At 44.8% G+C, this 16,973-nt stretch overlaps 1 protein-coding gene across 4 annotated transcripts in view; it reads right to left on the bottom strand.

The window, feature by feature from the left end:
• Bbs9 (Bardet-Biedl syndrome 9) overlaps positions 1 to 16,973 on the bottom strand; it is a 440,450-nt gene that overhangs the window by 69,762 nt on the left and 353,715 nt on the right. For all 4 annotated transcript variants that reach the window (XM_075966515.1, XM_075966512.1, XM_075966513.1 and 1 more), the window contains one exon: positions 3,788 to 4,010. In XM_075966515.1, coding sequence (XP_075822630.1) covers positions 3,788 to 4,010 — 223 coding nt within the window. The remainder of the gene's footprint in view (positions 1 to 3,787; positions 4,011 to 16,973) is intronic.

Below are 16,973 nucleotides of genomic sequence, written 5' to 3' on the forward strand. Positions count from 1 at the left end.
ACCAGTCCTGAAAACAGAGTAGCATTATACTGACTCAGTAGGTTGTATTTACATATTTAGGAATACACACACACACACACACACACACACACACACACAAATGTAACAATTACAAAGTCATGCATCTGTAAGAGAGCCAGGAGGGTTTGGAGGGAGGAAAAGAAACTGGGACATAATATAATTATATCATAATCTCAAAAATAAAAGAAGGCTTTAAAAAGACGGCCATAAGGTCATTCCTATTGGGAGAAGGTTTTCAGACTCTGGCCCCCAGGGAGGATGTCCTCATCGGGCCTTCACTGCAGTGATGGAAAGGGCACATCCAGAGTGCCGAGCTCATAAAGTCGTGAGGCTGGAAGAGACCATAGGGCTTCTATTCGAGATGTTTATCCATCTGCACTTTAATAGGGAGCATGGTAAAATTACATACACTCCTGACTTTTAATACTAACCACTTAGTCACTGACGTCTCAGGCCCTGGTTACCTCAGCTCTTAAGTGAGGGAGGTGAATCAAATGATTTCTAAGTCCAGGTCTAAATTTTAAAACAAGATTGTGTCTGTGAAAAAAATGCCGGTCTGCCTGTGTTCATAAATCCACTCCATTCAGATCCACTGTGGCCATGTATAAGCTAACAACACTCCCCTGCAACCATGTATATTCGAACACTCCGCCATACCCTTGTTTATCCTAACACACCCGTGTACCCTGTACACTAATCAGCTCTTACAGCTATACCATCATCGTGAGATGTACAACTATGGATTGGAGGCAGAAATGACTCACGGCATTGCTTACTATTTCTGTGATACTAGCATCATGCCACCTATGGAGAGAAGAAAAGTTAAGCACAAACAAACAAACAACACAACTTCCCGGGGAATCTCTGTCCTCCCGGAGAGGGAAGGAGACTGGGAGAAGCTGCTCCGTGACCTCTTCTGCCCGCACTACTGGGACAGCTGGGGTGAGAAGTGAACGTGCACTGCGGTGCTCTGTGTGTTCTGGAGCAAAGCACAGCTGGCCAGGAGGTCTGCACTCTGTACCCAACACTTCCAGGACCTGGGTTACCTCTGGGCAAGAGTCTTCTCCTGCTTCTGCTGTTTGGGACGGAGCAACATTGCTACAAGTCTCATCTCCCTCAAGAACGCGCTAAGTACAGGGATAAAATGTGTGAAAATTTGAGTGGTGGGAAAAACCTCAGGTGCTTGAGAGCACCATGGTGAGACGGGACAAAGCACAGCTGCTCACAATTACTCACAATTAGAGCCACAGAGGGTGAGGGAGGGTCACCAGCAGGTAAGCGCTAATGGGATGCCTGACGTAACAGCGTGACTCTGGCGCACTCAGCCACAATGTTTCCAGTGAAGAGAGCCCAAACAGACAGACGTGAAGGGCACAGCCTGGCTCCCACTCCTAGGCCGTGAACAAAGGTGTTTCTTGTCTTCCTCTTTTTATTTCTTCCTCCACTTTCTCCCCTTTCCTCTGTCTCTGCTGTCCACATACACAAAGTTTTTACACTGACAGCTTGCATATTCCAAATCTAAGATATACACAAAACCTTCCGGTTGCTCAGTTACTTGAAGAAAAATGGACCAAGTTCCATGACCAGTAAGTGTGACTAAAGGAGACTGTGGGCTTCTGCTCCCAACCAGGCTAGATTTCCATAGAAACGGCTGCACAACCATAACCTCAACTGACAGGAGACCACTTTCTTCATTTCTTTCTTTTCCTGCCGATGAGATAAAAATGTCTTGACAAAGGGAACACTGGAAAGGAAGGCTTTATTCTGGCTCGGCGTTCAAGGGTCTAGTCAATCATAGTGAGGAAGGACAGGTGACAGGCGCTTAATACATCTGGTCACATTGCGTGTGGAGCCAGGAACAGAGGAATGAATACCACACTTGGCTTGCTTTTCCATTTTGCATAGTCTGTGCAGAGGGAATGGGCCAGCCCAGGGATAAGATGAATCTTCCCACATCAAGGGACTTGGCACAGATGTGTCAGACCCCAGGTGAGTCCAGATCCTGTCAAGCTGACCACACTGATCATTAGTCCCAGGACCAGGTCTGCTGAGCCCATCCTCCCACTCCTTCCAGAAACCCCACTTCTTTTCCTGTGGGTAGGGATGGAGGGAAGGCCGCACACGCTGTGCCAATCAGAATAAAGAGCTTTCAGGTCCTTCCTATCGCAGCTCACAGAGTATAATAACTTCATAGTTACCACAGCCTCCTGAGAACACAAGCCTGGTGTTTGCTCATTGCTGGACTTAGAGGATGATCATACACACCCGCAACAACAGCACAACTCTAGCTTCGATTCCAAGCATGGGGCTAAGCGTTTAACAAAGAAAGTCCTGGCAGCAAAGCAAATCATTATTCTTTTTTTCTTTCTTTTCTTGTTTGTTTTTGTTTTTTTGTTTTTTGTGACAGGGTTTCTCTGTAGCTTTGGAGCCTGTCCTGGAGCTTGCTCTGTAGACCAGGCTGGCCTCAAACTCACAGAGATGAGCCTGTCTCTGCCTCTGAGAGCTGGGAATAAAGGTATGAGTTTATACTGTCTGGCTAAGTATCATTTCTCTTAACCATCTAGGCCAGTAGTTCTCAACACTCCTAATGCTGTGACCCTTTAATACAGTTCTTCATGTAGTGGTGACCCCCAACCATGAAATTATTTCATTGCTACTTCATAACTGCGATTTGCTACTGTTGAGAATTGTAATGTAAATGTCCGCTATTTGGCTCCAACAGGTCACCACCTACAGGTTGCTGGTCTATGGGCAGACAGCAGGATTGGAAGAAACATCCAAGGACAGTTAAGCCAAAAGGGATAGAGACAAGATCCAAACACTGGTCTGTCTGCTTCTGGAGCCTGGGTTTACCGGATTGTGCTAGGCAACCTCCATGTTTGTCTTTTGAAGATTTCACCCGAATCCTCTCATACTCCCAGACATTCTACTTAAGGGAGAAGGAAGGCAACAGCAAGAAAATCAGCACAGAAGACAGGACAAAGGCATACATGAGAGAAGAGGAGAAACACACCAGTCCCCGAACTGTGGTGCTGGCTGTAGTAAAAACATGCCACAGCTGCGGCGTGTAATAACACCACTGGTTATTATAAAGTTATTATACTCTGTGAGCTGCGATAGGAAGGCTAGGATGGGGAAGTTGGACTGGGATCTTCTAAGGTACCCGAGTGCAGTGTGACTGGCCATTCAGACCCAGACCGTGGGACGGCAAGTTGAGCTGTCTGGACCCTCAATGAAGGACCACATGGGGTCAACCTGGGTCACTTTCCCCACCTTGGTCCTGATGCCTGCCTGCTCACCTCTCCCATCCCAGTCTTTCCCCCGGACTCTCGCCCCGTCCTCCGGTGATCACAGGCCAAGGCACAGCAGAAGGACCTGACCCATCTGGATCACATTAGTTCCTTGTATCATGTTATTTACATTCATGAAGTACAATATCTTGAGATCACATTTGGTAAAACTTTTCCTTAAAACACTTTTATTCTCTAATCCTCTTTTTATTGGTTAGAAGCAAAACAAAATGGATGATATATTTAAAGACAGAGACGGGGTTGGGGGAGACATACCATTCTAGAAATGTTTAGCAAGCAAATACCCAGAGAATATTTATCCACGTGGTTACTCTAGGATATGTGAGGGGAAACGTGAAAGCAATTTTCTTGGCTATCATCACTTGAATATGAAATTTAAACCCAAATACAGCTGCAGGCACATTCCCATAATTGGGGAGAGCACTGTCCTTAGGGAGGGTGCGCAGGATGCTTACCTGGCATGACCATGGCCTGCGGGGCCGCAGCGTCCGTGCTCAGGCAGAGGCGCCCACCTTTCGCTAGTCTATCACACAGCAAGGTGATGTGTTTCTTCAGCCGGCTGGTGTCTTTGGGTATGCTCAGTTGGCTGTTGAGGTTCAAAGCCTGCTCCTTGGAACTCTTCGACAGGCAGGTTTTCAACAGGTGGGCTATGGCGGCATCCACTGTTTCTTCCCAGCCCTGCAGACAAAAGCCAGTTTGGAAGTTATACACAAATGACAAGGAGCCAAGTGCCCTTTTTACGGTGAGTGAGGTTTTCAGGTGATGAGCTACTAATTCTTCTTGACAGCCTCCTCCAAGGATCCAGGTGACTAAAGGTGTCGGTATACAACAAGTGCTTTTGTCCTGTGCCAGGCACAGAATAACCAATGCTATCTATAGCCGGTGCAGGCCTGTTGAATGATCAGGTGGCTCAGACTGCCAGGAACGTCACGTCTTTTGCCTTATATTCTGCTGAAGAGGATCTGGCACGCACAGACCTCTAGATGCCACAGGGGCAACTGGGATAGAGTGAAGAGGCTGGCAAAGTTCAGCTTGGCCAGAGCCTCGAGGCTGTGACGACAGCTAACAGCACTATTTTCAAGAATGATTTTGGAAGTTATGAGGGCCTATCTAGTCCCATTTCACTATCATGTGACCAAAAATGACATAAATAAATAGCTATTTGCCGCACTTTTCTTAGGAGCAGTCGTTCTTGGCTAGTAAAGACCCGAGGAAGTGTGGGGTCGTCTTAAAATGCAGAGGCTGAAATTCTCGGAACATCAGAGCTGCCCTGGGGCGTCAGCATCTCCCCAGAAGACAGCAGCACACTGAACTGGCACCCAAGGGAACACCTGCAGGCAGGCTCAAGCAGTGAGTGCACAAGGCCAGGAAAGCCCGAAAAGGCTCTCTGGAGGCATCCCAAGGATGACTGGGTAAGATCTTTATGATAGAGGGTGTAGAGGCATGAAAATTAGGACACTGTGCCTCCTCTGTTTCCTAGGAATTCTACCCAAAAGCCTGGCCTCTAGTCCTCCCTGCCCTATGGGTGGCTGCACACTCTCGGTGTACAATGAGTGCACAGCTCAGGCTCCTCCCACGCTGGCACACAGAGTTGGTGAGACTCTCTATATACCCACGAGAGCTTCCCAGTGCTTGCCATGAGCAGTAAGCTAAAATTTCTGATGCCATGGCCTATTTCTATCTACCTATAATAGATGCCACCAGGCAAATCAGGGAAGAAAGAAACAACTCTGGGAATCCTTAAAGGGGACTTAGAAACTTTGAAAAGTACCTCCAACCCCAAATCCATTAGAACAAAATAAACCAATAGATGCTACAAAACATCTCTTTCTCTACCACTCACAAAGCAAAATCTACACTAGACTAACATCTACAGTTTCCTCCAGTAACCCTCTCAAGTGAGGACATATTTCTAAGTTCTTTTAGAGCCTTTGACCAAGTCCTCTGGAGGACAAGAGCGAGTCCTGGAGTATCATTTAGCATCAGTACACACTGTGATCACTTCACCATGAAAGCAGCTTCTGTGTCCTCTGGACTGGCCATCTCAGCAGGCCGCCATGTTTATAAGCAGACGACAGGAGCGTACTAGGACACAAACGGACGCAGTATTTCCTCAGCACAGAAGCTCTACTACAAAATTTCTTTCTCTGCTGCCAACTCGCAGAGAGAGTAAAAAACCATGTCATGTCATAGCCCAAGAAAGGAGTGTCTGGAGGGCAGTTCTGAGCACTTGTGAGAAAATGTCAAGAAACTAAGACAGGAGTCTTGTGACCTCAGTGTCTTCAAAAGCATGGACTAATTCTTGGAACATGCTTTCATGCCCCTCCCAGGTGTAGCCCATAAGAGTGAGCTTGCTTTAGATGATTCGTTAAAACTGACCATAGTCATGGACAGCTTGGCTTGTCATTGTCACCCACTCATGGGACTCCTAGCCCTCAGAGCAGTGGTTCTCAACCTGTGGGTCACAACCCCTTTGGGGGTGGCATATAAGATAATCTGCATATCATATATTTATATTATGATCCATAACAGCAGCAAAATTACAGCTATAAAGTAGCAACAAAAATAATTTAATGGCTGGGGGCCACCACAACATAAAGAACTATATTAAAGGGCTGCAGCGTTAGGAAGGTTGCGAACAACTACCTCAGAGTATAAACTGTATGGTGCTCTGAATGAAGTTGGCTATTGGATGAGACTTTCAGTCTGCCTTGTTTTCAGGCTCCATTCTTCCAGGTTCTACTGCCAACTAGAGCAGGAAACAATGGGTAGCTATTTAGCATAGATAGTGCTTTAACATAATGAGACATAATGGCAATACTTAGAAAGATTACTAATAAAATATTATCCAGAGGGCCTAAGCTGCTGCATAAATCCAAATACAATAACAAAAGAGAATGCTTATGAGACAAGAGCAGGTGACAGCAGAGCTGTGAGGTAAATCTCGATGTGGTAATACATGATTACACAAATAGCATAATTACCTAATAAAACAGGAAACAAAACTCAAATGTGAGGAGCTGGAGGATAAGCTATTCTAAGTGCCCTTGTGTTGTTGAGCCCACCGACCTCATGAACACACATGTACCCACCTGCTTACGCCTGCTTATTTCGTATTTATACTAATAACTTGCCTTATATCTCAACACGAGATGCAATATTAACATGGGAAATTATCACTACAAACTTCTACTAGAGAAGTGAGCTTGTATCATGTTGGGAACCTAGCTTTGGCGCTAGTTCTCAAGTCCCTATCTGTGATGTTTACAACCCTCTCAGCTGAGCAGGGTGTTGCCTAAGTAAACAAAACCATGTGTGGAGTGGAAGGAAGGGGAAGGGATGGGTTTCAATGTGCATTTTATTTTACTTTGCCTCCTTTATATCCCTTTTCAGCACTGGAAATTAACTTGTTCAGAGTCAGGGTTGGGAGGTTTTTGTCTCTTCTGGTCTAGATAATTGGACTTTTCGTTTTTCTCAAGATCTCTTGCCCACTGTGTGAACCTCATGTCTTCATTCTCTCCCAGAGCCTCTGCCTTAGGAACCTCTTGGAATGTTGCAATAGCAAGTTGGACTGCCATGCTTCTAGTAGGAGCCCTTTGAGGAACTGGACCACGGCCTTGCTGTATGACCAAACTCAAGAAAAACGTCCCAAAATAGGTAAAACCACTGATTTAAGTATAAAGCAATACATGATCCCTTTGATTCTGTTTTCCTCTGTCCCCTCTAGTTTGGCATTTGGGGGACCACAAAGAAGCTTCAGTATTTTAGGCTGTGGCTACACGCTGCTTTGTCAAGGTCACCAGTGGGTAAGAGCCAGCTGCAGGAAGAGCCCTCACTAGACTCCTATTTTGATAATCCCCAAATAGAAGGCAAATCTGGAGAAGTATCTAGAATAGCACACCAAGTAACCCTTTTATAGTATAATTTAATGTGCCACTTTCTCCATAGCAATCAAATGAGAATAAGGCTAGTTACCATATGAAGTGGTATAACCTTACATGGTTTTGTACACTAAATAAAACTGCAGGGGAAGTCTATACAGACATTTATTTTATGTTTACCTTTTTCTCTGTGTATGATGTGCATGTTTATTTGTGTGTATGTGTCCAGGCGTGGGTACTTAATTGCCACAGTATGTGTGACAAGACCAGACAGCGACTTGAGGCATCAGTCTTCCTCTTCCACTTTCTATGAGGCTAGGTCTCCTACGCTTTGTCACTGAGTACACTCAGCGGCTGGTTCCGGAAGTTTCCGGGAATTCTCTAGTGTCCACGTCCCATCTCCCACTGGCGGACTTGGGTTACAGAGGCACACTACCAGGTTGGTCCTTTTCCATGAGTCCAGGGTCCAAATGCCAGGCCTCACACTTGCACTGCAGCCATAACCCAAACCAAATTCATATTTATTTTTAAGAATAACATTTATGACTAAATGGTACATGGCATTAAATACTGTCAAATTAAAAAAATGAAAGAAACTCAGATATGGCTCCTACATTTAAGTACCCTGTATCACTAATAATAAAAAAATCCTAAAACTATAGTGATGTAGAAAATAAAGTATACTTAGAGATTGGTACACTTAAAGTGCTTTGAGGTGATTCTATCCACTAGCCCTGTTCTAGAAGCGAAATTTCTCCTATTTCTATGAAAGGTACTTCTGGTCAAGGATGCTTGTTCTGTGGTGGAAAAATCAAGACCCTGTTTTTTTCCATAATTTCTGCCCTCAAATTCAAACCATTCATGGACTCCTTAGAAAAAGACTTTAAATGTTATTCTTAGCTCTGCATTCAGTTGTAGACTCTGTGACAGCCTCCTTCCCAACATTTTCGCATCCGAGAAGCAGGGGGTTAGCCAATTCTCCTATTCTCAGTGGGATCCAGTGACTGCTGGCTTTCTGTCTTGGGACACACTGCATGTGACTTTACCTTAGCTTGTCTTAATGCGCCGCTTCTGCCGAGCTTCATGCAGTGTTCACGCTGCCTCAGCTAATTCACTGGTATTTAAAATGTCCTCTATAAGTCAGAAAGGTGATTTAGTTGGGAAGGGTACTCAGTGCCAAGCTTGAGAACATGAGTTCTGTCCCTGGAACCCACAGGCAGAGATCAGACTCCTGCACGTGTACAACATGGCACACTCACACACACACAATTTTTTTTAAAAAACTGTTAAGACTCATATGGCATTTTATCACTTACCAAAAATATTCTTATATGTGCAGAAAAGCAAGGTAATCGTATGAACCTAAATTTAGTGAAGCAAAATTTCATGAATAACTAAAGAAAGAATTTTTTCTTTTCTTTTCTTTCTTCCTTTTTTTGCAAAGCACAGCTACATGTTCCTAAGATATAAGGCAAAAAGATGCCCCCAAAGAAAGCTTGTTACTATGACACAGTTCATACATTCCTGCCTTTCGCAAGCAACACAACTGAGTCAGTAAAGCCACCCATCTCTGGAATGAATGTGGTCTGGTTAACTTATGTTCTGCATAGGACCGCTGTCAGAACAGCGAACATCAGTCTGTCTAACGAATTCCACTCGGAAACATCTTCACCTTCAGAAGCCCATGACTCGGCTGTGTGAAGCTTTAAAGCAACACTGTAAGAGAGAACTACTGAGGCCCACGCCAGTCGAGAAGGCAGCGCAGCACAATTTTAAGCAAGGCTTGCTTGACCCTCTCCATGATACCTTCCCGCCTTCACTCAAGGAGGCATAGAGCTGTGGCCTCGGCTACAGAGGTGACAGAAGAGAGATACACGGACCAGTGAAGGCTGCTTACATATTTCTTCTTGCTCAGGAGCAAAATATGATTTAAAAAATGATGTCTAAAGGAGGCTCACAAAGCTCTTAAAATGTTCAGTGCTGAAAGAATCCACCATCGGAGTTTAACTGCGGGGCTCTTGTTGTTGTTTCTCTTAACAATACCTGAAGGAATGTGAGCGCTTCCCCTGGCCTCCCATTGTTGAGATACAGTAGTAATGACCACCCATTTTTGATGCCTGTCACATGCCTGTCCCACACCTGGCATTCAATTGGCCCTCACGGAAGTTTCAAGGGTATAGAGAGCAGCCTGTGAAAGCCACACCCCCTTGTAAAGTTTCCAAATGTGTCACGAATGTCTTTGGGTTTTGTTTTGTGAGGGTTTTCCAGTGATGTTAGGGATAGAACCAGGGTGTTGTACATATTAAGCACATGACCTATCATTTAGCTACATATACTCCGCCTGGATCACAGTTTTAAAAAAATGGTTTGACACATTTGGTTTCTTGAAAGACTATTATTTTGATTTTGTTTTTTAAAACATTTGTTTTTTTATTACCGATTTATTGTTCTTGTTGCCATCCAAATGACAAAAATAATAAAACATCAAAATCCTGAAATTACTATGAAAACAGTCAGAGGAGGCTGTGTAGGTTCTAGTTGATTGAAAATAAACAAACAATAAAATTTGTGGTTATTTTCTGCTAAAAATATAATTTGGATACATATCTACATACATAGATATCTTATTGAGGAAGAAAACCCTTAGCACATGTATTTTTTTCTCTGTTTATTGTGCTTAAGCGGATCATTTATAGTAAGGTCACAGCCAAACATAATGAAGCCCAGATTATGTGGTTTAAAAATATCACATTGAAGGATATACCTGAGACAGAGAAATTCCTTTCTCAGGTAACAGCTTCCAACCTAATGCATAAGCAACGACTCTGAATGCCTCAAACCTGACCAGAGCCTCCCTCGACACACCGAGTGTCCCTCACATCCCAGGAACGCCTTCAGAAGGAACTGCCTGTTCATTCGCTCTCCTAATACCCTATTTCTCCTCTGTGCTGTAGGTTTACTAGTTCATACCAAAGCTGAATGGTCACATTTCCCTCCCTTCAAAGCCGAACTGGCCCTAAAGTATGAGATGGTTTACAAGTACCCAGAGGAAGAGGCCAGTGCTTGGAGTCTGGAAACACGCCTAAGGACTCAGAACGAGTTAGGCATTTCTTTTTCTAGAAGACATTTGGACTCTGATATGGCATTATGCTCTACTCAACACAATTTATATTTCCCAACTGTTAGTATTTAGTTTGCTTCATAATGAGACACTTTCTGATACCAAATGAACTCTACCATTTTCTTAGTTCATTAACTTAGATTTCTGACATAGAATTAGCTTTATGATCTACTGTTGGGACAAAATTATCTCAGGGTCTACACCTCGAGGCCTATAGGACAAAGAAAAGCCTGGCTCGAGTTTCAGTGAACCGAAAGAGGATGAGACAGCAAAATCTAGGTAGCCCCCTCCAGCCAGAGAGAGGGCTTGGATGTCTCTCATTGGCTGGAGGTACCCCACATCACACGATGTCAGCTTCTGTGGACTGAGGGGAGGTTCACAGAAAAGGAGCTTATGAGTGAGAAATGGTGCAACCATGTGACTGCCTGGCACTGGCACTCAGATTTCACACAGGTGCCAACAGAGCCAAGGGACACATGCAAGCAGATGTGAAATGGGAGAATAGGAGAGGGGTTCAGAGATGTGAATGACTGCCACTACAGAAATGGGCAGAAAGGCTGCTTCAGATGCCAGCACAGGCAGTCAGGTAGAGAAGCAATGGCCCAAGACAAGGAGCTTTCCAGAAAGAGATTCATAAGAAAAGCTCTGGTCTATATGCTATATTCAACTCTGCTGATACAGAATATCATACAGTTAAACAATAGTGTTTGCATCTAAGTTGCACCAACACTGGGTATATGGCCACTGTGAACATGAAACTAATTCCACATGTTTATCTTGCAGTCCAAGACCATGGGAAACACCCGAATATTTACTTTCTGGATTGTATTCCCATAGACAGTTACAACTGCGATGATACTTGAGCCGTCATAAAGGCAGACTTAATAGTGACACCAGACTTCCTCCTCTTGTTTGCCTTTTAAGAGGGTCATTAATAATGGTAATGATTAGCCATCTCAGTCATCGCTCAATCCAGACAGCAGGCACAATGGTCCTGACATCAAGTCTGACCTGTGACGTAGATGCCTTTAAACCTTCGAAGTGAGCCTTGATAAGTCCCTCCACACAATAGGACTTCCTATCGTAAACATCTTTTTCTCACATGAACCATGTTCAGCATGTTAAAAATAAGTTTCCTTTCCATATCAGTTTGTAAAAGGAACAATTAATCAAAGTGTGAGGCTCAAGGTTCAATTCTCCCTCGCCCATTGATGTACATTTCCATCCTAACCTTCCCAGGGAGTCGAAAGTCTGGTTCTAGGGAAGGCAGCTATTAAGTCCTTAAGAACACAATAAAGCTTTTCTTTCTCAAATGGTAGATAATAATGCCAAAGATATTGAATGCAATTTCAAAGGAAAGAAAATATCAAGCCAAAAGCTATGCCATGTGGAGTCTATGAAGCCAGGTTCCGAAGTCCAGGACGCTGTTGCTTTTTTCATTAGAGGCCCTCCAGAGCCAAGCGAACATGCATGAGCCTCAGAAGAAAAGTCTCAAAGCAGTCTACTCAAAAATCTTAATCCTGCTCCTCCTTGCTCTCTTGCCATCTGATGGATGGAAAATCCAGCCATCTGAGCTATTTGCTAAGATAATGAGAAGCAGATCTGAACCACGATCAGGAAGGGCAAAGGGAATTTATCTACATTCAATCCAAAATGAAGCAACACTCCAGAAGGCTGCAATCAAAGGGATTCAGAGGTCAGGAACATGCTGAAGGGAAGGAATTCACGACGACTCCAGCACTAGCCATGGCCACATGGAGGACACAGGGCTCCCTGATGCTGTGGTGAAATACCTGAGCTAACACCGAACTCACAAGGAAGGGAGGCTTATTTGGACTCATTGTTTCAGGGGTTACTTGGCTCTGTGGCCTTGGGGCTGTGGCAAGACCCAGACAGTATCACAGTGGTAGCATATTGCAGAGAAGTTCTCACCTCAGGACAGAGAGAAAGTGACAGATGGAGGGAAGAGCTGGGGTCCAAGTATCCCTTTCAAAAGACACCCTTCCTTCCATCGGGGCCCACCTCCTCAGGGACACCCTTCCTTCCATGGGGATCCACCTCCTCAGGGACACCCTTCCTTCCATCGGGGCCCACCTCCTCAGGGATACCCTTCCTTCCATTAGGGTCACCTCCTCAGGGACACCCTTCCTTCCATTAGGGTCACCTCCTCAGGGACACCCTTCCTTCCATGGGGATCCACCTCCTCAGGGACACCCTTCCTTCCATCAGGGTCACCTCCTCAGGGACACCCTTCCTTCCATTAGGGTCCACCTCCTCAGGGACACCCTTCCTTCCATGGGGATCCACCTCCTCAGGGACACCTTTCCTTCCATCGGGGCCTATCTCCTCAGTGACACCCTTCCTTCCATTAGGATCACCTCCTCAGGGACACCCTTCTTTCCATCGGGGCCCACCTCCTCAGGGACACCCTTCCTTCCATTAGGATCACCTCCTCAGGGACACCCTTCCTTCCATCGGGGCCCACCTCCTCAGGGACACCCTTCCTTCCATTAGGATCACCTCCTCAGGGACACCCTTCCTTCCATCGGGGCCCACCTCCTCAGGGACACCCTTCCTTTCATTAGGGCCTATCTCCTCAGTGACACCCTTCTTTCCATTGGGGCCCATTTCCTCAGGGACACCCTTCCTTCCATTAGGGTCCACCTCCTCAGGGACACCCTTCCTTCCATCGGGGCCCACCTCCTCAGGGACACCCTTCCTTTCATTAGGGCCTATCTCCTCAGTGACACCCTTCCTTCCATTAGGGCCTATCTCCTCAGTGACACCCTTCCTTCCATTGGGGCCCATTTCCTCAGGGACACCCTTCCTTCCATTAGGGTCCACCTCCTCAGGGACATCCTTCCTTTCATTAGGGCCCACCTCCTCAGGGATGCCCTTCCTTCCATTAGGGTCACCTCCTCTGGGACACCCTTCCTTCCACTGGGGTCACCTCCTCCGGGTTCTACCATCCCTCAGTGTCACAGGTTAGCAACCAAGAGTACTTCCAAACCATATCAAAGGAAGAGCAGCAGAGCCCGTACTGGCCTCGCACCTCCCTCTTATGCAGATGCACTAAGATCTCTTAGAAAAAGCTTTTGTTCCTAGAAGTACCTTGTGTTGACACATGACCAAGCAGATCCCAAGATACCAGAAAGAAGGAGTGTCAAATCAAACATCAAGAAGGAATTTCATGTCAGTCTCCTCTCTCCCCTTCACTGGTTTCCTAGTATGTGCTGTGGATGATCTAACTGACACAGCCCTGGGTTTCCTTTGATGCCCACGGGTGCGTTGTAAGAGGCCTCCTGTCTGCTCTCTCTAACGCAGTAAGCACTTGTCACAGGTAACTGTGAGCAAGACAAAGACAGAAGATGAAGCCAATTGATCCCATACCAGCTTCTTTACATTTCATGCTGTAAATGGCTACTGTATTGAAGAGCTCAGGGTTAGAATGTTTGCTTGTAAAGTTGAATTAAAACCACCAAAATGGCACCCAAGTTTGTTTTGTTTAAAAGGTATGTTGTAGGCCAAATGGTATTTAACAACTAGTAAGTCTTCAATAAAAATTCATTGAATGATTAAATGAATTAGTAAGAGATTATCCCATTGAGCCAGTCCTAAAAGCACACACACACACACACACACACACACACACGCACACCTTTATGTCTTTTGGGTTCTGTGAAGCATCATGGGAAGATCACAACAAACACACACACACTAAAGCCCTTTGGCATGCTGTGCTAAAATACTATTTTGAACTACATGTATGGCATCATTTCAAAAATGGGACAGTGGCAATTCTAATTATCAAATTCACCAGTATGACTATGCTTTGAAACAAAACGCGGTCTTTAATATTTTTCTCAGTAGGCAACACAGCTCCACAAAGTACCTCTGGTGCATGTAAGTTTCAACATCTTAAAAAACAAACCAACAAAAAAGAACATGCACTAGTCTGAAATATCAGCATTTATTTACTACTGAAAAGTGACAAAAAATGGAAAAGTATCCCTAAGAGATGGGGTAAAGAAACAACTATGAGTTCTTCTGCAAATGCAATGCTGCTTTAAAAGAAACACTGATGATTGGCACTGACCACCGATGGTACCACGTGAAGGGTGCTGCCTTCCAGCAACACTGACCGCCGATGGTACCACGTGAAGGGTGCTGCCTTCCAGCAACACTGACCGCCGATGGTACCACGTGAAGGGTGCTGCCTTCCAGCAACACTGACCGCTGACGGCACCATGTGAAGGGCGCTGCCTGCCATCAACACTGACCGCTGATGGCACCACGTGAAGGGCGCTGCCTTCCAGCAACACTGACCGCTGACGGCACCTCATGAAGGGCGCTGCCTTCCAGCAACACTGACCGCTGACGGCACCATGTGAAGGGCGCTGCCTGCCATCAACACTGACCGCTGATGACATCATGTGAAGGGCGCTGCCTGCCACCAACACTGAGGCTGATGATGTCATACAAAGGTCACTGCTTCCCACTACCACTGACCACTGGTGACATCATGTGGAGAGGGCTGCTTTCCACTGGCATAGAAAGGTTCTGAATATTGTTTGCTTTGTGCAGCTGATATTGTTAGGAAAAAAACTATTCTAGAGTTTTCTATTGACTACAGCTTGCCTGCTGACACATTCCATCTAAATAACAACACAACAAATCATTATACAGATTAGCCAGAGTTATTTGAAACATAAATATCGTCTGTGCATTTCTTTCTACCTTTCAGTACTTGTGGGGACATGTGACCTGGAGCTGACAGTGTCTTCTGGAAATGGTGTCCACATGTCTGGGGTTCTCCCCTCACACATGCACTCTGCCATCTTCCTCAACCAAACCATCTAAATTGCATTCAGATTTTTGTGGTATCATAATAACTTCAATATGGGGTATATTTTCAACATTCTGGTAAGAGACTCCTTTCTTTCCCGCTTCACCCTCCTCTCAAATTATTTCAGGTTTGAATATTTTATTTTCATGTCTCAGTTGGATAGTACAGAGTCTCATCACATAACATTTATTTGTGAGGCCAATAGATGCATCATGGGGAACTGTGAACTAACATGTCAAAACCACACACTGTATGTGTCTTTTAAGACACAGGCTGTCTCAACAATATAATCCCAAAGTGAAAAATGCAGTCCAATTAAAGATGAAAAGTATAACAAGAAGTATTCAAATTACTATTTGAATTCATTCTTCAGGCTATGTGCTTTTTTCAAATATCTTATATCCAACAGACACAAGTACACATACCTCCTCTCACCACATTAGCAAGAGAGTTGGAAGAGGGTGTGTGGAGAGGCAGGATAGAAGTCTCCACGAAGAAGGAAGGGATGAAGCCTTTCAACTGCTTACATGGTGAACACACTCATGTATTTCTACAGGACTCTGCTCTTCATGATGAAAACACTCATGTATTTCTACAGGACTCTGCTCTTCATGGTGAACACACTCATGTATTTCTACAAGACTCTGCTCTTCATGATGAACACACTCATGTATTTTTAAAAGATGCTGTTCTTCAAGACCTACACCGAGAACACACTCAACATAGGTTCAACTCCAAAACCCACATGGTGGTGGGAGAGAACCAATTCAGGTAAGCTGTCCTCTGACCTCCACACATGCATTGTAGCATGTATGTACACACACACACACACACACACACAAGTGCATGCACACACAAGCACACACACGTGCACGCACACACATGCACACACACATGCGCACACACACTTAAGAACACAGAGCAGCACTGCATATAGTAAAGTTAAGTGGTAAATTTCATTCTAACAAAAATCAGTTTTCAATTGTTTTTTACCTAGGACATAAAAGAGAAAAAGACAAGTTGAGAGAAATTGCAAAAAACAAACAAAAAAACCCTCTAAGTTGATAGTACATTTCCTCAGTCCTGATATTCCAAACCTGCAGTGGGTGCCTGAACTCCAGGTAGCACCAAACCTTAGACAAACATACTTTTATATACAATATGCACTTGCTATATAAATAGGTGCAGAAAAGAAATGGACAATAATAATAAAATCCAAGAATCATAACAGCATACATACCAAAAGCCGGGCGATGGTGGCGCACGCCTTTAATCCCAGCACTCGGGAGGCAGAGGCAGGTGGATCTCTGTGAGTTCGAGACCAGCCTGGTCTACAGAGCTAGTTTCAGGATAGGATCCAAAGCCACAGAGAAACCCTGTTTCAAAAAACCAAAAAAAAAAAAAAAAGAAAAAGAAAAAAAAACAGCATACATAATAAACACTGCAAATGTGGTCTCTCTCTTGTCAAGACAATATCTACATATTAATACTTTTGGCCTGTAGTTGAACACAGAACACAGAAACTCAGAACCCACAGACAAACGGGATTCGGGAAGAAGGATCCACTGAGATTTAAAATTTTTAGTTTATTGTGTCTGGGGGCACATGTGTGCATGTGTGTGAGGTGGGGCGATGGCATGTCACAGTGCACATGCAGAGGTCAGAAGACAACCTTGTGCGTCAGTTTTCTCCATGAACTTTTACCTGGTCTCTAGGCAGAGAACCCGGGCTGCCAAGCTTGCACGGCCATTTCCTTTACCTGCTGAAGCATCTCTCCAGCCTCGACAGCACTG

Source organism: Microtus pennsylvanicus, chromosome 3 (genome assembly GCF_037038515.1).
Source record: "Microtus pennsylvanicus isolate mMicPen1 chromosome 3, mMicPen1.hap1, whole genome shotgun sequence".
NCBI lineage: Eukaryota > Metazoa > Chordata > Mammalia > Rodentia > Cricetidae > Microtus > Microtus pennsylvanicus.